General features: G+C 35.4%; 3 protein-coding genes across 4 annotated transcripts; all 3 read right to left on the reverse strand.

Annotated features, from left to right (window-relative positions):
• Nucleotides 1–352: 352 nt before the first annotated feature.
• LOC105951924 (NOL1/NOP2/sun family protein) lies at nt 353–6,993 on the reverse strand. 2 transcript variants are annotated; one of them, XM_088812214.1, is made up of 13 exons: nt 6,879–6,993; nt 6,628–6,746; nt 5,535–5,853; nt 5,096–5,243; nt 4,839–4,976; nt 3,495–3,557; nt 3,148–3,269; nt 2,741–2,906; nt 1,950–2,161; nt 1,662–1,762; nt 1,476–1,557; nt 1,033–1,094; nt 353–739 (listed from the first exon to the last, which is right to left on the reverse strand). In XM_088812214.1, exons 1-13 carry the CDS (start codon nt 6,957–6,959, stop codon nt 625–627), a joined length of 1,728 nt encoding a protein of 575 aa, XP_088668340.1. In that variant the 5' UTR covers nt 6,960–6,993; the 3' UTR covers nt 353–624. The 2 variants fall into 2 exon arrangements, with proteins under 2 accessions (XP_088668340.1, XP_012830858.2); XM_012975404.2 differs by having other exon boundaries at nt 1,950–2,164.
• Nucleotides 6,994–8,015: 1,022 nt separating this feature from the next.
• LOC105951925 (aspartyl protease family protein 2) lies at nt 8,016–10,371 on the reverse strand. Its single transcript, XM_012975405.2, has one exon. The coding sequence runs from the start codon at nt 10,019–10,021 to the stop codon at nt 8,423–8,425; it is 1,599 nt and encodes a 532-aa protein (XP_012830859.2). The 5' UTR covers nt 10,022–10,371; the 3' UTR covers nt 8,016–8,422.
• A 2,194-nt stretch (nt 10,372–12,565) lies between these two features.
• On the reverse strand, nt 12,566–15,812 carry LOC105951837 (putative glycosyltransferase At3g07620). The gene is made up of 4 exons (XM_088812024.1): nt 15,408–15,812; nt 15,086–15,315; nt 13,742–14,093; nt 12,566–13,602 (listed from the first exon to the last, which is right to left on the reverse strand). The coding sequence occupies exons 1-4, from the start codon at nt 15,702–15,704 to the stop codon at nt 12,928–12,930; spliced, it is 1,554 nt and encodes a 517-aa protein (XP_088668150.1). The 5' UTR covers nt 15,705–15,812; the 3' UTR covers nt 12,566–12,927.
• Nucleotides 15,813–16,286: the final 474 nt, after the last annotated feature.

The following is a 16,286-nucleotide window of genomic DNA, read 5'->3' on the forward strand; positions in this document are numbered from 1 at the left end:
GTGACTGGTGCTTCGATGATATCGACAATGCACAAAATTTCGACTGGCTCGATTTGGTGGAAGAAGAATCTCCACTCTGCAACGATATGTATGGAGGGATATGCATGGAAGATATGAATCAAGTGTTTGACATACAAGACTATTCCCTTTCTCACACTCCAATTGTGTATGATGACATTGGGTACTTGGGCTTGTGGCAAGAGAATTAGGACACACACACACACACACACACACACTATTTAAGGGGTAAGAGAAACGCCCCTTCATTGTAACACTCGTATTTCATATGGTAAGAATGCAAGTCTCGTGATAAGTACTACTTTTGCCGGTAATATAAATATTAAATGATCCATTTCACGAACAGCTTAAACTTTTAGATGAAAGTCGTCATTCAACCGGTCCACTTCGATTGGATACACTTCGATTATTCAAATCTCGATATAATAATGAACTATAAATACAACAACTGCATCAATAAAATCTCGATACAATAATGAACTATAAATACAACAATTGCATCAATAGGTCAATGTACGAGTTATTTCTAGTTTTAATAGAGAGAGAAAAGAATGCTTAGCTCGTTAGGTTTGGGAATATAATCCCGAGGCATGTAACTTTTGTGAGTCAGACATCTTTAGGACCGACATTGAACTTTGCAATAAAAAAGCCCATAGTATCAAGTGGCGACGAAGGATCAAATCTCTGAACGAGGTCTTCTTCACCAGGTCTTAACCATTCCCTGAAAAACGGGACATGGAAATCAGTTACTCGAATTAAAATGGGAGAGGATTTTGACCAAAAACTAATTAAAATGATTATATAAATTGGACAAACATGTATTAATAAAAAAAATGCGTGTCCCATGTCGCGCAATAGAGTCAAACAACCTCCAAAACCTATAGCAGGTATAGCAGGTACATTTGTATTGACGAAATAATGAACATTTAATAGAAATAACTCGATATTTTGATTCAATAGAATGCATTTTGATTCTACAGTGTAAACTGATATAAATTGACAGATAAGACTTACTCCTGGTATCCATCGGAAAATTGACAACTGCCAATAAGGCCAGGTCCCCCGACTTTAGGATGCTGCATGAATTTAACAAACAGATGTGACAATCAATTATGAATACGAGCGTTAACTAACATAATACGTATTTAGTCCGCATGTAAAAACTGTTTCCGAACACGGTGTGACATATTCAACGTGTTTGGTACAAAAATATATAGTGAAGCACCGTCAACATAGACAGAATACAAAGAAGTAGATTTCGAGTAATTACGATGTATGAGAGCTTTTAACTCAGTCACAAAAAGTTGGCATAAAGAAGTACGATTTAATAGAATAAATTCGTGCAGTGTGTGCACAATTGGAACATAACTAACTTGCATCTACCATAACTGAGAGAATTCATTAGAAAACAATATCGATTTTGCTAATTTCTGTAGAAGTTTAAACTTCGAGCTAACCTGTGTTGCCAAGGAGAGAAACTTGTACGTGTCTAATGCGTATCTAACCAACGCTTCATTCTCACCGGGGTTTATTGTACATCTGCAGTTTGAAAACACTAGAAAGTGATAATAATCCACTCACATATGATTGGGCTCACAAGCATAACGAATGCTACTAACTTAGGATGAGATAAGACAGCTTACGTTGAGTACACCAAAACACCACCAGGACGAACAAGCTGAACAGCCTGGTCAAACATCCCCCTTTGATATTTGGCGTTGGCTCGTAATGATTTCATAGTGTCCTACAAACAGAAACAGACTTATGTAATGAATAAATCAGACCCAGATGATATATATAATACAAGTTAGATGCAGCTTGCGTCGACATTATTTGAAAAACAGAGCCTGAAGAATTACAGATGCGTGTAAGCACCATGTAGATGGTAGAAAAGACGAAAAAAAAAGACAGATTAAGCAGATATGCCTTGCCTCTCCAGCAAACAATCGAGGTCTCAGACCAAGAGCAGAACAAGGAGCATCGAGGAGAACCCGATCAAAGCTGTTAGGTAAGAATCCTTTAGACCTTTCAACTCTTCCACCTACAGAATCATGTCGTCCTACTCCATTTTTCATTTTACCAGAGTTTTTCCGGAGCTCAGCTTTACTGGTGCCATTTGCATTCGTTAGTTGCTCACTGCTAGCTACTTTATCCGGTTCAGAGGAGATGTAAAATTAACAGAAGAACGAGAATTAGTCTGCTTTTAAGCATGCATCAAAATAACGGAGTTAATAAAAATAAACAAAGAGGGCTAATATACATATGCTTTGTATAAAATTTCTTCTTTGCCACTGGTATTTCTTCTTTGTATAAAATTTCTTCTTTTCATAATCTGATACACTAATGCATATGCTATAGGTCTCTTCAAGTTAACATACTAAGCAATAGTAGTATTTAAACCGCTCGATGCAGTTTTAGAAATTGAAATATAAACTAAAAGTAGTCCCAACTTTCTGGAAAAGCCCCCTCGTAGTCCATAGAGATTGTTTCGACCGTATTTAAATTGATGATATAATACATAAGGGCCACACTACCAAGAGTCCCGTGATCCTGATATGGAGATTGTTTGTTGAAAAATCTTTTTTCAGTAATCACACTGTTGCTGCATGATATTGCAACAATTCACCAATATTCAGTTTATAGTTGATTAGTATTAGTGGAGTTTGAGATATAAACTCACCACGAGTAAAACTACGAGCTGTATCAGATATTGTATCCATACCTGGTGTTGATGATTCTAATCTTTGAATGCTCTCACTCTCCACACACTCTCGAGCATCCTGGCGATCGGATTCATCGATTTGCCTAACAGATTTGAGTGCATCGAGTTTGTAACAAGTTATACACTTTAAGCCCATCTCAGCCACCAAATTCTGGATGTCAAGCACCTGGCGAGATGTGTCAACAAAGTAATGAATAGATAAACAAAAATAAAAAATAATCAGAAAAGCGACGCTTACACAACGACACAAGAAAAGAAATGCAAGTGAATGCAGGAAGTTCGTATAGATTGCAACAGTAAGAAGACCTGTGTCTGATTCTTTGCATGATATTTCTGTAGTCTTCTTATCTTATAGAACAAATTGATGAAATATAGTAATATCTGAGTTTATTTATCAGAATGTAAACCTTATTGTGAGATCGGTCAGCTGCAATAACCTCTCCTTTGTCCTTCATGAGGATCGCAATTGCAGTGGTTTTCCCTCCAGGAGCTGCGCACATATCTAATATCTTCTCTCCTTCTTGAGGATCTACAAAGAAAGACGGCATAGGGACAAATTAGCAACAAAAATAGATAATCAGATATATTTATGCAAAATCAGTTCAAGACGAAAATTTAATTGATAGTTGTTAGTACATAGTTGAGCGGAATATCAATCTGCATTGAATGGAAAACCACATCGTGAATACAAGACCTAAAAAGATCGCAAATGAATAGTTACAACTAAAACCGACATGGATAGTTCGTTACATACCTAGAGCATGTGCAGTGATGATGCTAGGGAGGTTCTGAAGAAATATGTCCCCCTCGAGTAAATCTGTAATCTCAATGAATCAGTTATGGTAAAATACGACATTCTGACCACATGACCATTACGCAAAAAGAATAAGATTATGAAGTTCCAAGCAGAAAACAATTGCTTATAATGGTAATCATATTTTGCATGGAAAAAACGAAAACTGCTACTTAAATAGGGGCAGTATTAACCAAGGTTGTAAAAATTGGTAATCGGGTCGGAGGCTGTCAGGGACCGATTCACGATTAATCAGTGCGACAGATTAATCGGTAATAAATCCGAAATAAATCGGCTTTTAAAATTTAATATAATATATTTCTAGATATTATTTATAAATATTCAAAACATATATAAAAAGATATTTAAACATAGTTAAATCTCTATCATGTATATATCCTGATAAAATAAAAAAAAATTAACAATAATAAGATAATAATACATAAATATCCTTATAAAATATAAATACGAAGGCAATTTTTTTAAATTTACATTTATTTTTGAACATTCCTTGCATACATTATTAGTTTTTCAACATAACATTTAACATAAACAAATTAAAACATAAAATCATATTTTATTTATTAAAATTCCAACTTTTATTTTGAATTATAAAAAAAAAAAAAAAAAACCCATTTTTGACCGATTTTTGCCACCGAAGTTTGACCCGCCATATAGGTTTGACCGCCTCAAACCGCATCAGACCGCCTAAAACCGCCCCACAGGCAAAAAACCGATTTTTCAAACCTTTACACTAAAATCGTAAAGGTTTTTGACCGCCTCCGCCTCGGCGACCGATTAATCGGCCGCCTCGGCCGATTTTTAGAACACTGGTATTAACAATATGTGCACATGAACAGTTCTTATGAAGTTAATGCCCAATATGAATGTCTCCTTCACTGTTCCTAAGAAAAAAAAAGAATATACGAAGAAGCTCAGAGTGCCCAGACTGAAGGTACAATTTCAATGGTGGTATTCATATATATAAAAGGTGCCAGTAACGCAGCAACACTAATGAAGCTGCAAAACACAAACCGCGCTAATTTTTTCATGCTAATTGTGATACTTGAAACTTCTATATTCTTAGTAAGATTCATCTTTATCTCAATTAATCTTAACTTTCAATGCATTACATTTTATTTTTTTCCATATTTTTCCACGAACCTATTCAAAACCTCTGAAGAAATGTATATAAACTATAGAACTATGTCCTAAACAGCTAAAATGCAAATAAACAAACAACAAGAAGTGCATATATTCAAACACCTAACCAATGTATCCTGTCAAAAAGAATAAAATCTGTACCACGAAATGATGGTAGATTAAATACTCTGTTGGTCATCTCTAAAGCAACTCCATTGGGTTCCCGAAACATCCCAGCTCTCGACATCGTAGTGGTTCCTTGACCAATGTAGAGGCCGTTTCTTTCAAAATAATAAGGATCTACAAAAAAATTAAAAACAGCATCCAAACCAAAGACCGGAGAGATATAGTAAATTGGTCGTAATGAAAGAATATAACATACTACAGAAAGTAAATGCGGTCCAATGGGAATCTATTACCTGTTTCTGATCCCTGTAGTGTAGTTCCACGTGTAAAACCAACTCCCCATCCACCTTCAGTGCCAGGTCGCTCCAGAGCAACTGAAACTGCAACCGGTTCCCCTTTCTCCACATGAGCACTACATGCCAAAACACCAGGAACATACACCTAAACATACAATATCAAATTGGCAAGGCAAAAATTCGCATTTCATTACACTACCACTTCAGAAGAAAGCTACACAGAATAAGTTACTATAGTAAAAACTACATAAACGAGAACAAGAAGTCAAGAACCAAATGGAACTAAGACAAAAAAAAAATGCATTGAGCAGATGGGTCTAATCGAATAGTGGTTCAATACCAGAAAAGTGGGTTGGAGGTCACTTTTTTTTCTTTTGCCACCTCACGTTTTTCAAGAAAAAGTCAGTTCATGGTAAGGCAAAAATTGGATACTTACACGAGCACCACGAAGAACTGCTTCAGCACATTTTCGACTCACAATCACCTCTTTAGGAGGGTTTTCTTCCGTGTACCCGTAGTCAATTGTGTGTGGTCCTGATCCTTGGACGAAAACTACATAGTCCAAATTGGGTATCTTACACTTTGAAATAAAACTATTTTTCTCAAGGCCATTCGATTCTCGAGGAGAACTGGCTCCACCAGCAGGATTACTTTGCCACCCGCTCTCCTGTAGTAAAACCGATAGCTTCTTGATAACAGTATCAGTTGTTGTCTTGAGCGTATTAACCCGTACACAAGAGTAACACGAAGGCCGCCTAAAACAAAACACAAAGAATTAACTTGCAACAAGACGTAACTTGATTGGGGAAACCAGCATTCCCGATTCTTATACAACTACACGCATGGTGATAACCCCAAATCAAATTCTTAGCAACAACATATCAGAAATACAATACTACTATTTTGTAATTGTAATTATTCCATATTAGCCATTGCTCGATGAGGTTTTCATACTGAACAGAGAAACAAGAGAAACGGGATATACCAAGCTCCACAGAGTGACACGACTTCTTCACTAAGACCCCAAATTTTCGGGAAAAACCACAGCAATAACTAATCATTCACATAAATGATAATCTTGTTCTTTCATGCATTCAGTACTATTGCTCTTTCACATATATGCAATTACTGCCTGATATTTTGAAATAATTACCATTGAAACACAATACATTTGAGACAAATTTCCACACATACAAATATGATCATGCAATTTTTCGTTTTTTTTTTTTTTTTTAAGAATAAACGGCCCAAATATACTACTGTGCTTCAGAAAAACGAATATTCCGAAATTACTTTCACCGACAATCAAGCAACAACATGTTTCAATTGAATGCAATTGCACCCAATTTTGCACAAGAAGTTGGGTTTCTGCTCATTAAATCCTCCTCAGAAACCCAATAGCAAAAATTAAAAGTAAATTCGACTACCAATTACCAAAATATTAATACAAGGAAACTGAAAATGTTATGAAATTAACCAATAGAGTAAGCAAAATAATTATTTAAAAAAAAAACAGAGGTGATACATACGTTAGGGCCTCGGAAATTCGAGAAAAACGGTCAGCTCCGTAGGCTTTAACGAAAAATTCTTCCACTTCACTGTTCCAACGCAATGTCGGCTTGTAACAGTATCTTTCCGATGGATCCATCTGTAAATAATAGATACAATCAATCAATCAAACAACACGTACATATACATACATATGCGTATATATAAATATATATATATATATATATATATATATATATAGAGAGAGAGAGAGAGAGAGATGAATGGTTGCCTTGGTGATGGAGGGTTTATGGTGGTGGAGAGTGAGAAAGGTTCTGCTGAGGGTTTTGAGCAAATCCCTCTCTTTCTTCATTCAACTTTTGTCAAACCCCAAACTATTATAATATGCTATATATATATATATATATAATTTGTAATTTCACTATTATTCCTTTTTATTCTCAAAATTAGAAAAATCAAAAATTATAATTTTTTTGAAATTCTAAATGAAAAATGTTGTTCCCGATTTTTGGATCGAAATTGGAATAAATTTTTCGAAATTTTGAAATTGGTGAAATTCGACAAATTTGTTCTAGGTTAAGAAAGATGTCATTTTGATTTATTCATTGGCTAAATATATCATTTTGTGAATTTAATTTTAAACTAAAATATTCTAAAAAAAATAACTAATGAGCTAGACATGATTTCGAATTCGAATTATTTTTTCAATGTTTTGATTTATACAATGTTGTAAAATTGACAAGAACTCTTTTTGTAGCATATATGTTAACCTTCATGTAATCAATATAATTCATCATAAATTGATATATAATATAATAATATATGCTAAATAAATATAAAAATAATTATTTAATGAGTAAATTAAATTAATGGAAAAAATCGGATTTTCCGGATTCCGGTGATTGTTCCGAACATTAAGTCATCTTCATGACCATTCCATTCCGACCTCATGATATATGCTTACACTTTCTTGCCCGTAGATTTTCCGTCCATTAGAAGACCCGGTCAATACGCGTGTGAGGTTTGTGGTCTTGTTCGGAGGCAGATTTTTCAGCTGATGATACCATCTTTTTCGCATCGTACTTTTTTCGTCGTCCCTTAATTCTTCGAACCCTTATTGTCTTTTCGGTTAGGTTTACCAATTCTGTTACAAACAACACATATTTCCACGAGTTTTTTTCGTAAGACAATACATAGTCGAGGGGTAGTTGTAATTATCCAAACATGAGGAATTCTTTTGTAATTTAAGTTTAAGTCAGGACGGTGGCCGTAATTTGACCTCTATATTTTTAATAATTACGTCCACCCCTGCAATTTGTAGATTTCTTACAAATTTCAGGGGCTGAATGTAATTTTTCAAAATTTTGTAATTACACTTAACCTCAGTGTGTAACTACTAACAACACAATGAATGTAATTATCTTGTTTTATAAATTATAATCCTTTACCTCTACTAAATAAACTGTGTTCAAGTATCCCATTGTTCTTTACAGTTTCCCTCCAAACATCCAGAAAAAAGAGGTTTATTGCATTCGCCACCCCTGCATTTTCTCTACTTGTTAAAAAAGTCCCCATATTACCGTTATTAGCCAAAAAACCTCCTATGATTCAATTTTTGCAGCAAACTACCCCTAAAAACTCATTGTTTAGGGGTTGTGTGCTGCAGAAACTGCATTATAAAGGGTCTTTTTGCTAATATTAATAATACACGAGAGCTTTTTAGCAGTTAGATACAACACAAGGGTAACTAAACACAATAAACTCATCCAGAAAAAAAACCTATACACTAATTCAAAAAAAACAAAAAAAAAAACACTACATATCAGCACACTTTGTAGGTGCGAAACCGAGCCTCGACCGTTTCGTATCGTACATGATATGAAAATTCTGCTGCTGATAATTCCCGATAATCGACAAACCCGACCTAGGCGTGCCGAGCATAGCCAAACACACCACATCATCCGGCTCCAATTTGATAAAATAATTCTCCACCGGAAAATTCCACACGGCCCCATCTCCGAACACGATCCCGAACGAGGGCAACTCCAACTCCCCCACCACACCGGACACATTATAACAAGGATCAAGAATCGGGAAATCCTCCACGATTGGATACCCTTTAACCTTCCTCAAAAACCCCTCCTTAATAATTTTATAAGCGGGGTCCGCAAAGTAGCTAAGCGTGGTTCCCGAGTCCACTATAGTCCCTCCGGAACCTTCCGAAGACAAAACCCACATCTCTTCCGGAATGTTCATCGCCTCACCTCCGACAAGAATCGATTTTATCTGCACATAGTAGAACGTATCCACCGGAGCACTCTCTTCCTTTCCGACTATCAATGTAGTGAAATTCAAGAAAGGGTGTTTTAGTAATTTCTCGTCCTCTCCGAAGATCAACTTGCTAGTAACACTAGAGTTGCTATTCCGATCGACTAGGCAATACGAGAACGAGTGGCCGTACAAAGATTGCAGCTGCGAGGAAAAAGACAAAGGGCCTCTACCTAGTCCTAACAAGCCGGACGCACCGTGGAACAAACCTCGATTCCAATGCCCGCATCCGAACATTACATTCTCGACTTTCTTGAATTCGGGTTTGCCATTACTAGGGTTCGTTAGGTTGACGGTGAAGGTCTCGAGCGCGAAATCTCCGGTGGTGTTCGAGCTGTCGCCGTACCAGTAGTAGTAAGGGCACGTTTGGTTAAGCGTTTTGCAGGGGAGTGCCGGGGGCGAGGGGGGAGAGACAAGGTGGCAGCGGGGGTCGCTGCACGTTATGTTCTTGTAAGAATTCGATTTCTCCGGGTTGTAGTGGGGCCCGCTTTGCTCGAAGCAGTCGTGGCAAGGGAGGCATTGTATCCAGTTCAGATCACTGCCGGTGTCGAGGATCAACGAGAAGTGCTTCGGCGGTGTACCGATGAATACATCCATGAAGTACTCGCCGGAGCCGAGGCTAACGCCGGACTCCAGCGTGGCCATGAGCTGGCCGGAGAATTCTCCGGAGGTGGAATTTTCCGGCACGGCGGCGATGGCGTTCCGGTGATCGGCGGTGGTGAATTTGTTGTTGATCTTCTTGTTGAGAATCCTTGATTGGAGAGTGTGGATTCTGGAGAGGTCCTTTGCGGTGGACGCCGCGACGGAATCCGACGGGTTGATTTGTTTTCCGGCGGATCGGTGCTTCAAATTGAGGACTAAATTAGGTTTAACTTTGGGATTTCCGTCGAATTTGATTGGGTCTGAGTTTGAGAAGGTGCAATCCGAAACGGCGCCGTTGAAGGTGGGCATTTCCATGGCGGTGGCGGTGGAGTTTGCTTCTTCGGCGAGGGTTTGAATTCCACCGCCGCCGTTGGCTGAAACGGCGGCGTATGAGAACAAGTAGAAGAAGTAACCCACAGTAAAAATTAAAGCTTTTGACGCCATTGGAGTACAGAAATCGAATCAGCTGGGTTAATATTAATAAATAAAATAAAATAAAAAAATTGAAGAACCCAAAAAATCTGAAGCTAAGGAGAAAGATTCAAGCTTTAGACCTTCAAAGTTGAAACCCAGATCAAAGATTCAATCTTTTTTTCAAATGGGCTACAAAAAAATAAAAATAAAAGTTTCTCTCACTTCTTCTTGAAATTATAGAGAGAGAGAGAGAGGTTGGAAAAATGGGGTGCAGTCGTCAGTGAAGAAGAAGAAGATGTTTGAAACAAAGACTTTTGAATATATTAATATTGCAAATAAATACCTTTTTCAGGTTGCCCAATGCCACCATTGACGCGGTTTCACATAAGAATGCTGTAAGAATTATTTTATTATTTATTCTTTTGTAGTAAGAAAAATATTATTATTAATTCATAATTAATAATAGTAAAAAAAAAAAAAAAAAAAAAAAAAGTGGGAATTTTTAGAATAATTTGACTAAACCCAAGAAAATATTGGAAATTGCAATTTCTTGTTATTTGCTAAAATTAAAAAAAATAAAATAAACTGATTAATTACTTTTTTATTTTTGTTTTGTTTTGCTAATTTAAGGATTTTTTTTATGATACACGTATTGAATTAATTTGGATTTGGACTGTATTATTTTTCTAGTGAATAAATTAATTAGTTAATAAGATGTTTGATTCCGCTTTAAAGAAAGAAAAATGTTTGATTCCTTGTATTAATATTTGTTATTTCATTAATGAGATATTTTTTTTATTTATATATTTTCGATGAATAATTCTAAAAATATCCCAACTATCATGAGATTTTAGCTTTTGGTTGTCTATTACATAAAATATATAGTTAATATGCTCTATTCTTTATGTTTTAATAAAAAATAATAATTCTCTAATAGTTTATAATTAATTAATAAACAATTTCTATATGATGTATGTTGGTCAATAATATTAAAAATGGAAAGAAAAAAAAGGAGTAATAAAATTGGGAATAGGTAGTTAGAAACGAGTCAAAAAACAACAATTATTATTTAATACAATAAATCAACAAATATTATTCAATAGTTAATACAATAAATAAATCAACAATATAGGCATGTTTGGCAAAGATTGAAATTGGATTAGTCAAAGGAGTAGCTGGTTTGCCTAAGACCAATATATTATTTATTTATTTAATTAATTAATTTCAAGTCAAAACACAAAAACTATTTGAGAAACTTCAAATGAAACTTCTTGTAATAAGAAGACCAATGAGTGTAATAACATCATACATAATATGTAGGAAGAATACTTCAACAGTCAACTTAGAGAGAGGTCCATTGGGCCAAAGTCCATTAAGTTTGGTGATTGCAAAAACTTTTGAAAAGTGATTTTGACTTTTTTTTTTTTCAGAAAAACTTCTCTTAAAATAACCAGCAATTCTTCATGTGCGGTGTATGGAGTAGCATTGCTAAAGGGAGTTTTTTTTTTAATTATATGATCATTAAATTGTATTAAAAACAAAATTACACAATATTAAAATAATTGATTATGAAATTTAATTTACTAAAATAACATCAATATTCATACAAAATGAAAATATGAACATTCTTAGTGGATTAGGGTTTTGCTCGCCAATTTGCAAATCTGATTTACTATGAAATCGTCGTTAGAGAAAACATACTGAAAAATAGGAAATGAAAAAAAAATAATAATAAATTTTATAATAATAATAAGGCTGCGGTAATATGCAATACTAATTTCACTTGTGCAAGATCAAATTAAAGAAAAATTCCAAAATATTTTATTATATTAAGATGAAATGACAAATATACCCATAAATTAAATTGGCTTTTTTTTTCTCATGCAAGACCAAATACAAATAATGAGGGGAAAAAAAAATAGATGCGTGAATTAAAAAAACAAACAGCACCCCCTCCTCAAATCCTACATGCGCCCACCTTCTCCGCCGTCAAAGCTCCGCTGCCCAAGCTTCGCCGCCTAAGCTCCGCTGCCCAAGCTCCACCACCTACGCTCACCTTCCTCATTCTGTTCAACCTTACAAAAAAAGAGGAAAAACAAATTAAATTTAAAACGGGTAAAAATCGACATTGACATTTCGAATTTATAGCACAAATTCGACATTTCTAAATGTCGAATTGTATGCCTCAAAATCAACATCTAAATGTCGATTTTTACCCATAAAATTCGACCTGTACTTGTCGAATTCGTTTGCGCGGGATTTTTTTTGGAAAAACGATATTCTAGCTAAATAACCCATAAATGCATACCTTCTTGGGTTCTTCCACCGTAGAATCTTCTATTTTGATGTCTTCTGACTTCATACTTACCATCTTTGTAAGATTTGTTGAGTTTTGATTATTTTGAATGTTTAGGTTTTGTGGGTTTATGAAGGAGGAAGGAGAAAGGTCTTGTGGGTTTTGGAAGATGGAAAAGATGAGAGTTGGTCTTGTGGTCTTGTGATATGGTTTTTTGTGTTTTTGAATTTTTGGTCTTGCACATTTGTAATTTTCTATTTTTTTAACAAGTAAGGATATTATAGTATTTATACTGTGAAAATTTTAATTTGATCTTGCACAAGTAGTTTTAGTCTTGCATATATATGACCCAAAATAATAATCGACACATCTCAAGACACGCACAATTTAACCCTCGAACCGCGCACAATATGACCTAAAACACGGTTATTGAGATGTTACACCATGTGATTATTAACCGTTGATATGGTAATCAAATAACGTGCCACTAACCTGCACACATACATATACATAAGTGTATATGTGATTATGTGTAGATCGACGGTTAATAATCACCCAGTGTATTTCACCGGGTGTGCAGCATCAAAAAAACCCTAAAACACATCCACCACACGTGTGAACAAACACACACACACACAACTTAGAGAGAAGCATGCAGCCTAAGATTCAATCTCCTAAGCCAAACAGAATGAACAATCATATGAAACAAATCAAATCTCTTAGGATTTCCATTCACAACAAAATGCCTCTGCACTTGCTTCACCCTCTTCTGCATCTTCAAATACCTACCCTCCGAAATCCCCATCAGAATATTCTTTATGTTCGGAATATCCTCCACCGCCACCACCACCGCAAACTTCTTCCAATTCAACACGTCGCTAAAAGGCGGCACGTAGCTATCCGATATCAATACAGGCACACACTCCGCGTAAATCGCCTCCACAACCCTCGGGCTCGCCACCTCGTACCCGCTAGGGCAAAGACAAAACTTGCTCGTTTTTAGCATTTTTTCGTACGACATGTTCGATGGTAGCTTTTCGTAGACTTGTATGTCTTTGTCTTGATTTTGATCTCTCCAATGGTGTAACAAGAGGTGTCTGATATGACCGTGGAGACCTCCGGCGAAGAAAGCTAGGGTTTTCCTCTGCGAAGGGGGCGGCCCCCCTAGGAGGCCGGTGATTTCGCCCGTTTTGAGGTTGATTTCGGGTAGGGTTGCGTCTTTGAGAGGGTTGAACCCTTCTGAAGTGTTGGCGTTGCATAGGACTCTTATCGAGTTCTTGAATAGGAGCGGCACGTACGAACTTGTGTGTGGGCCCTACACAAAAGTGGTCGATCGATGAAACCTTTTTCAATCACTAAATTCCGATTTCCGAAATTCCGATCCGATCTATCTGATCAACAAAATTATAATTTCACCGGAATTACGAAAGGAAAAAAAAAAAAAAAAAACTTACCCAATCGTGACAAGAGAGCATGAAATGATCGGCGCCGAGGCTGCGGTTCCAGAAGGGGTGCTTGTGAGAGATGGTGCGAACGTAATCAGCAAGGGTGTTGCCGATGGGGTTCATATCGAGTGCACCGGGCTCATACAAATACTGGACCATCACAACCACACTGAAAGGCATGAAGTACACGTGGGCTTCATCTGGATCGTTGGTTCTATAATGATTCCCAGGCTTTTCCATTTCGTTGATGAACCTTCCCTCACTAGAATATATACTCCTGCATGGGCCGTTGTGGAATATCGGAGCTTCTCCTTCTTCGTACACGTATATCTTGAACACCTTCTCCATTTCTCTGTAGCTCCTGCATGCATGCAAGTACGTACAAAATTAAATATAAATTAAACGAGAAATTACAGTTTCATCCATCAAATTTGCACTGTTTTCAGATTTGATCCCTCATATTGTTCCAATAAATTAACAATTTTTGTTATTTTTCGTCAATTTACCGTTAGTCTGTTAAGTTAGTTAAGGTAGTGATGGGCACACGGGAAATTGAAGGAAGGGACTAAAAATGTTGAAGTTTTGAAACATAAGGGACCAAATGTGAAATCGGTGCAAACTTGATGGGCAAAAACTGTATTTTTTCCATAAATTAAATATAAAATGTAGTGACAAAATAAAAAAATAATATATTCATATTATGGAATAAATAAATTCATAAAAAAATGTAAAAGTCAACCAAACAAGTAGTCACATGAACATAGCGCAATAAATTAAATATCAAATCAATAGGTCAAACTATTGATTTCAATTTTGCTTAATCTAATTTTGCACCCTTGAAATGTAAAATTTTGACACTTTGCACCTTTAAAAAATATTAATAGCACTTTACATTTTCGAAATACAATAAATCATTAATAATATTGCACATTGAGTTAAATATTTAAAATTGAATGAGCGTGATTTCAATTTTTTTGGTCTTTTTATTTCCAAGGTGCAAATGACAAATGAAATTGTTATTTTTCTTCTACCCGCAACATAAATTCAAGCATACAAAATGCAAAAGGAATTAAAAAACAAAATCAATAATGAATTACTGAGAATAAAAACTATAATTTCTTACAAAAATAAAATTTCTCACTAAATTATTCAAGTGGTGGATTCGAGTGGTGGATCTTTTATTGTAATTAGTGAAAATATTTCGTAGAAAATTTTAGAAGAAAATATAATTTTCAAATAATTAACTTGATAACAAAATAGCGAAGGGTTTTTGTTTCTCGTAAAATATTTTTGTGTGAATTAAAATCCCGTTACGATTACAAAAAAGCAGAAACTACTATGTATATAATATACCGATAAAAGGCGTTGGCATTTCGGTAGATTGGCCCCTGAGGCACATAGCCAGAATCGTGTTCGATGTCTGACGAGTTCAAGCTATTGTTTCTAGAAGCTTCTCTAATCAAACGACGAGCGTTCGCCAAAACAGCCTCAACCTTTTCCGATTTACTGTAACTTCTACGTAAACCGCTGTTCACAAACCCCCGCCATTCTGCGCTCGATAAATCGTGTTTACCCTCTTTCTTCTGATCACATATAGTAACAAACAATAATTATCTATTATTATTTTTTCGAAACAAAATAAAATATATAAGATATATAATTATACGAGACTTACTATTTCGTGATGCAATAGAGAGCCACTCAAGACGATAGAATCGGATACGTTAGTGGAAATTCGACTATTTTGATCTTCGATAGTATTATTGCCGAATGAATTACCGAGAGAAAACGAGCTTAAAAACTCGAGGGATTTCCACGAAAACGATGAAGTAATAGATTTTCGAGGACCTAAATTACATGCAATAATTGAGAAGAGGAGCAAAGGGGTTAAAAGTAAGAAAATTAATATGGAAGGAGAAAATGAAAAATATGAAGACCAAGGTAGCTTTCTTGATGATGATGAAGGCCACATCTCTCTAGAGAGAGAGAGAGAGAGAGAGAGAGAGAGAGAGAGAGAGAGAGAGGACTTGAAAATCCTTATAGTTTCTCTCACTAAAAGGAGTATTGATCAAGAAAGTTTGTGTGAATAATGGATAAAAAGAAGTATATAATCGTAGGAAAATTAAAATATAAATAAATTAATTAATTATATGTAACAATATTTATTACTTGGGTGGTGCAACTCATGCAGCTAACCCTAAAAAAAAGCTATGATTCTTTGCTGCATCACAGAATTATTCTCGTGATCGGTTAAATGAAGAAGCAAATATGGAGCAAAAAGGGGTTTTGCAGATATTTATTTATTTATTTATTTATTATTAATAAATAATAATAATAATAATTTTGCATGGGGATCTTCAATTCGTCATGCAGAAGCTAGCTTAGAGCTCAAGTCCACTGATCTTCTTTATTGCTATTTCCATAATTTAGGGCTCATGATCCGATCAATACACAATCAATATTCAATATTATATTATATTTAATTTATGATGAATATATCTACATATTCAAACTATTTTTATTTTTCTTCTTCCATAATCGGTGCTCTAAACCT

Source organism: Erythranthe guttata, chromosome 13 (assembly GCF_056151865.1).
Source record: "Erythranthe guttata isolate IM_541 chromosome 13, IM_541, whole genome shotgun sequence".
Taxonomy (NCBI): domain Eukaryota; kingdom Viridiplantae; phylum Streptophyta; class Magnoliopsida; order Lamiales; family Phrymaceae; genus Erythranthe; species Erythranthe guttata.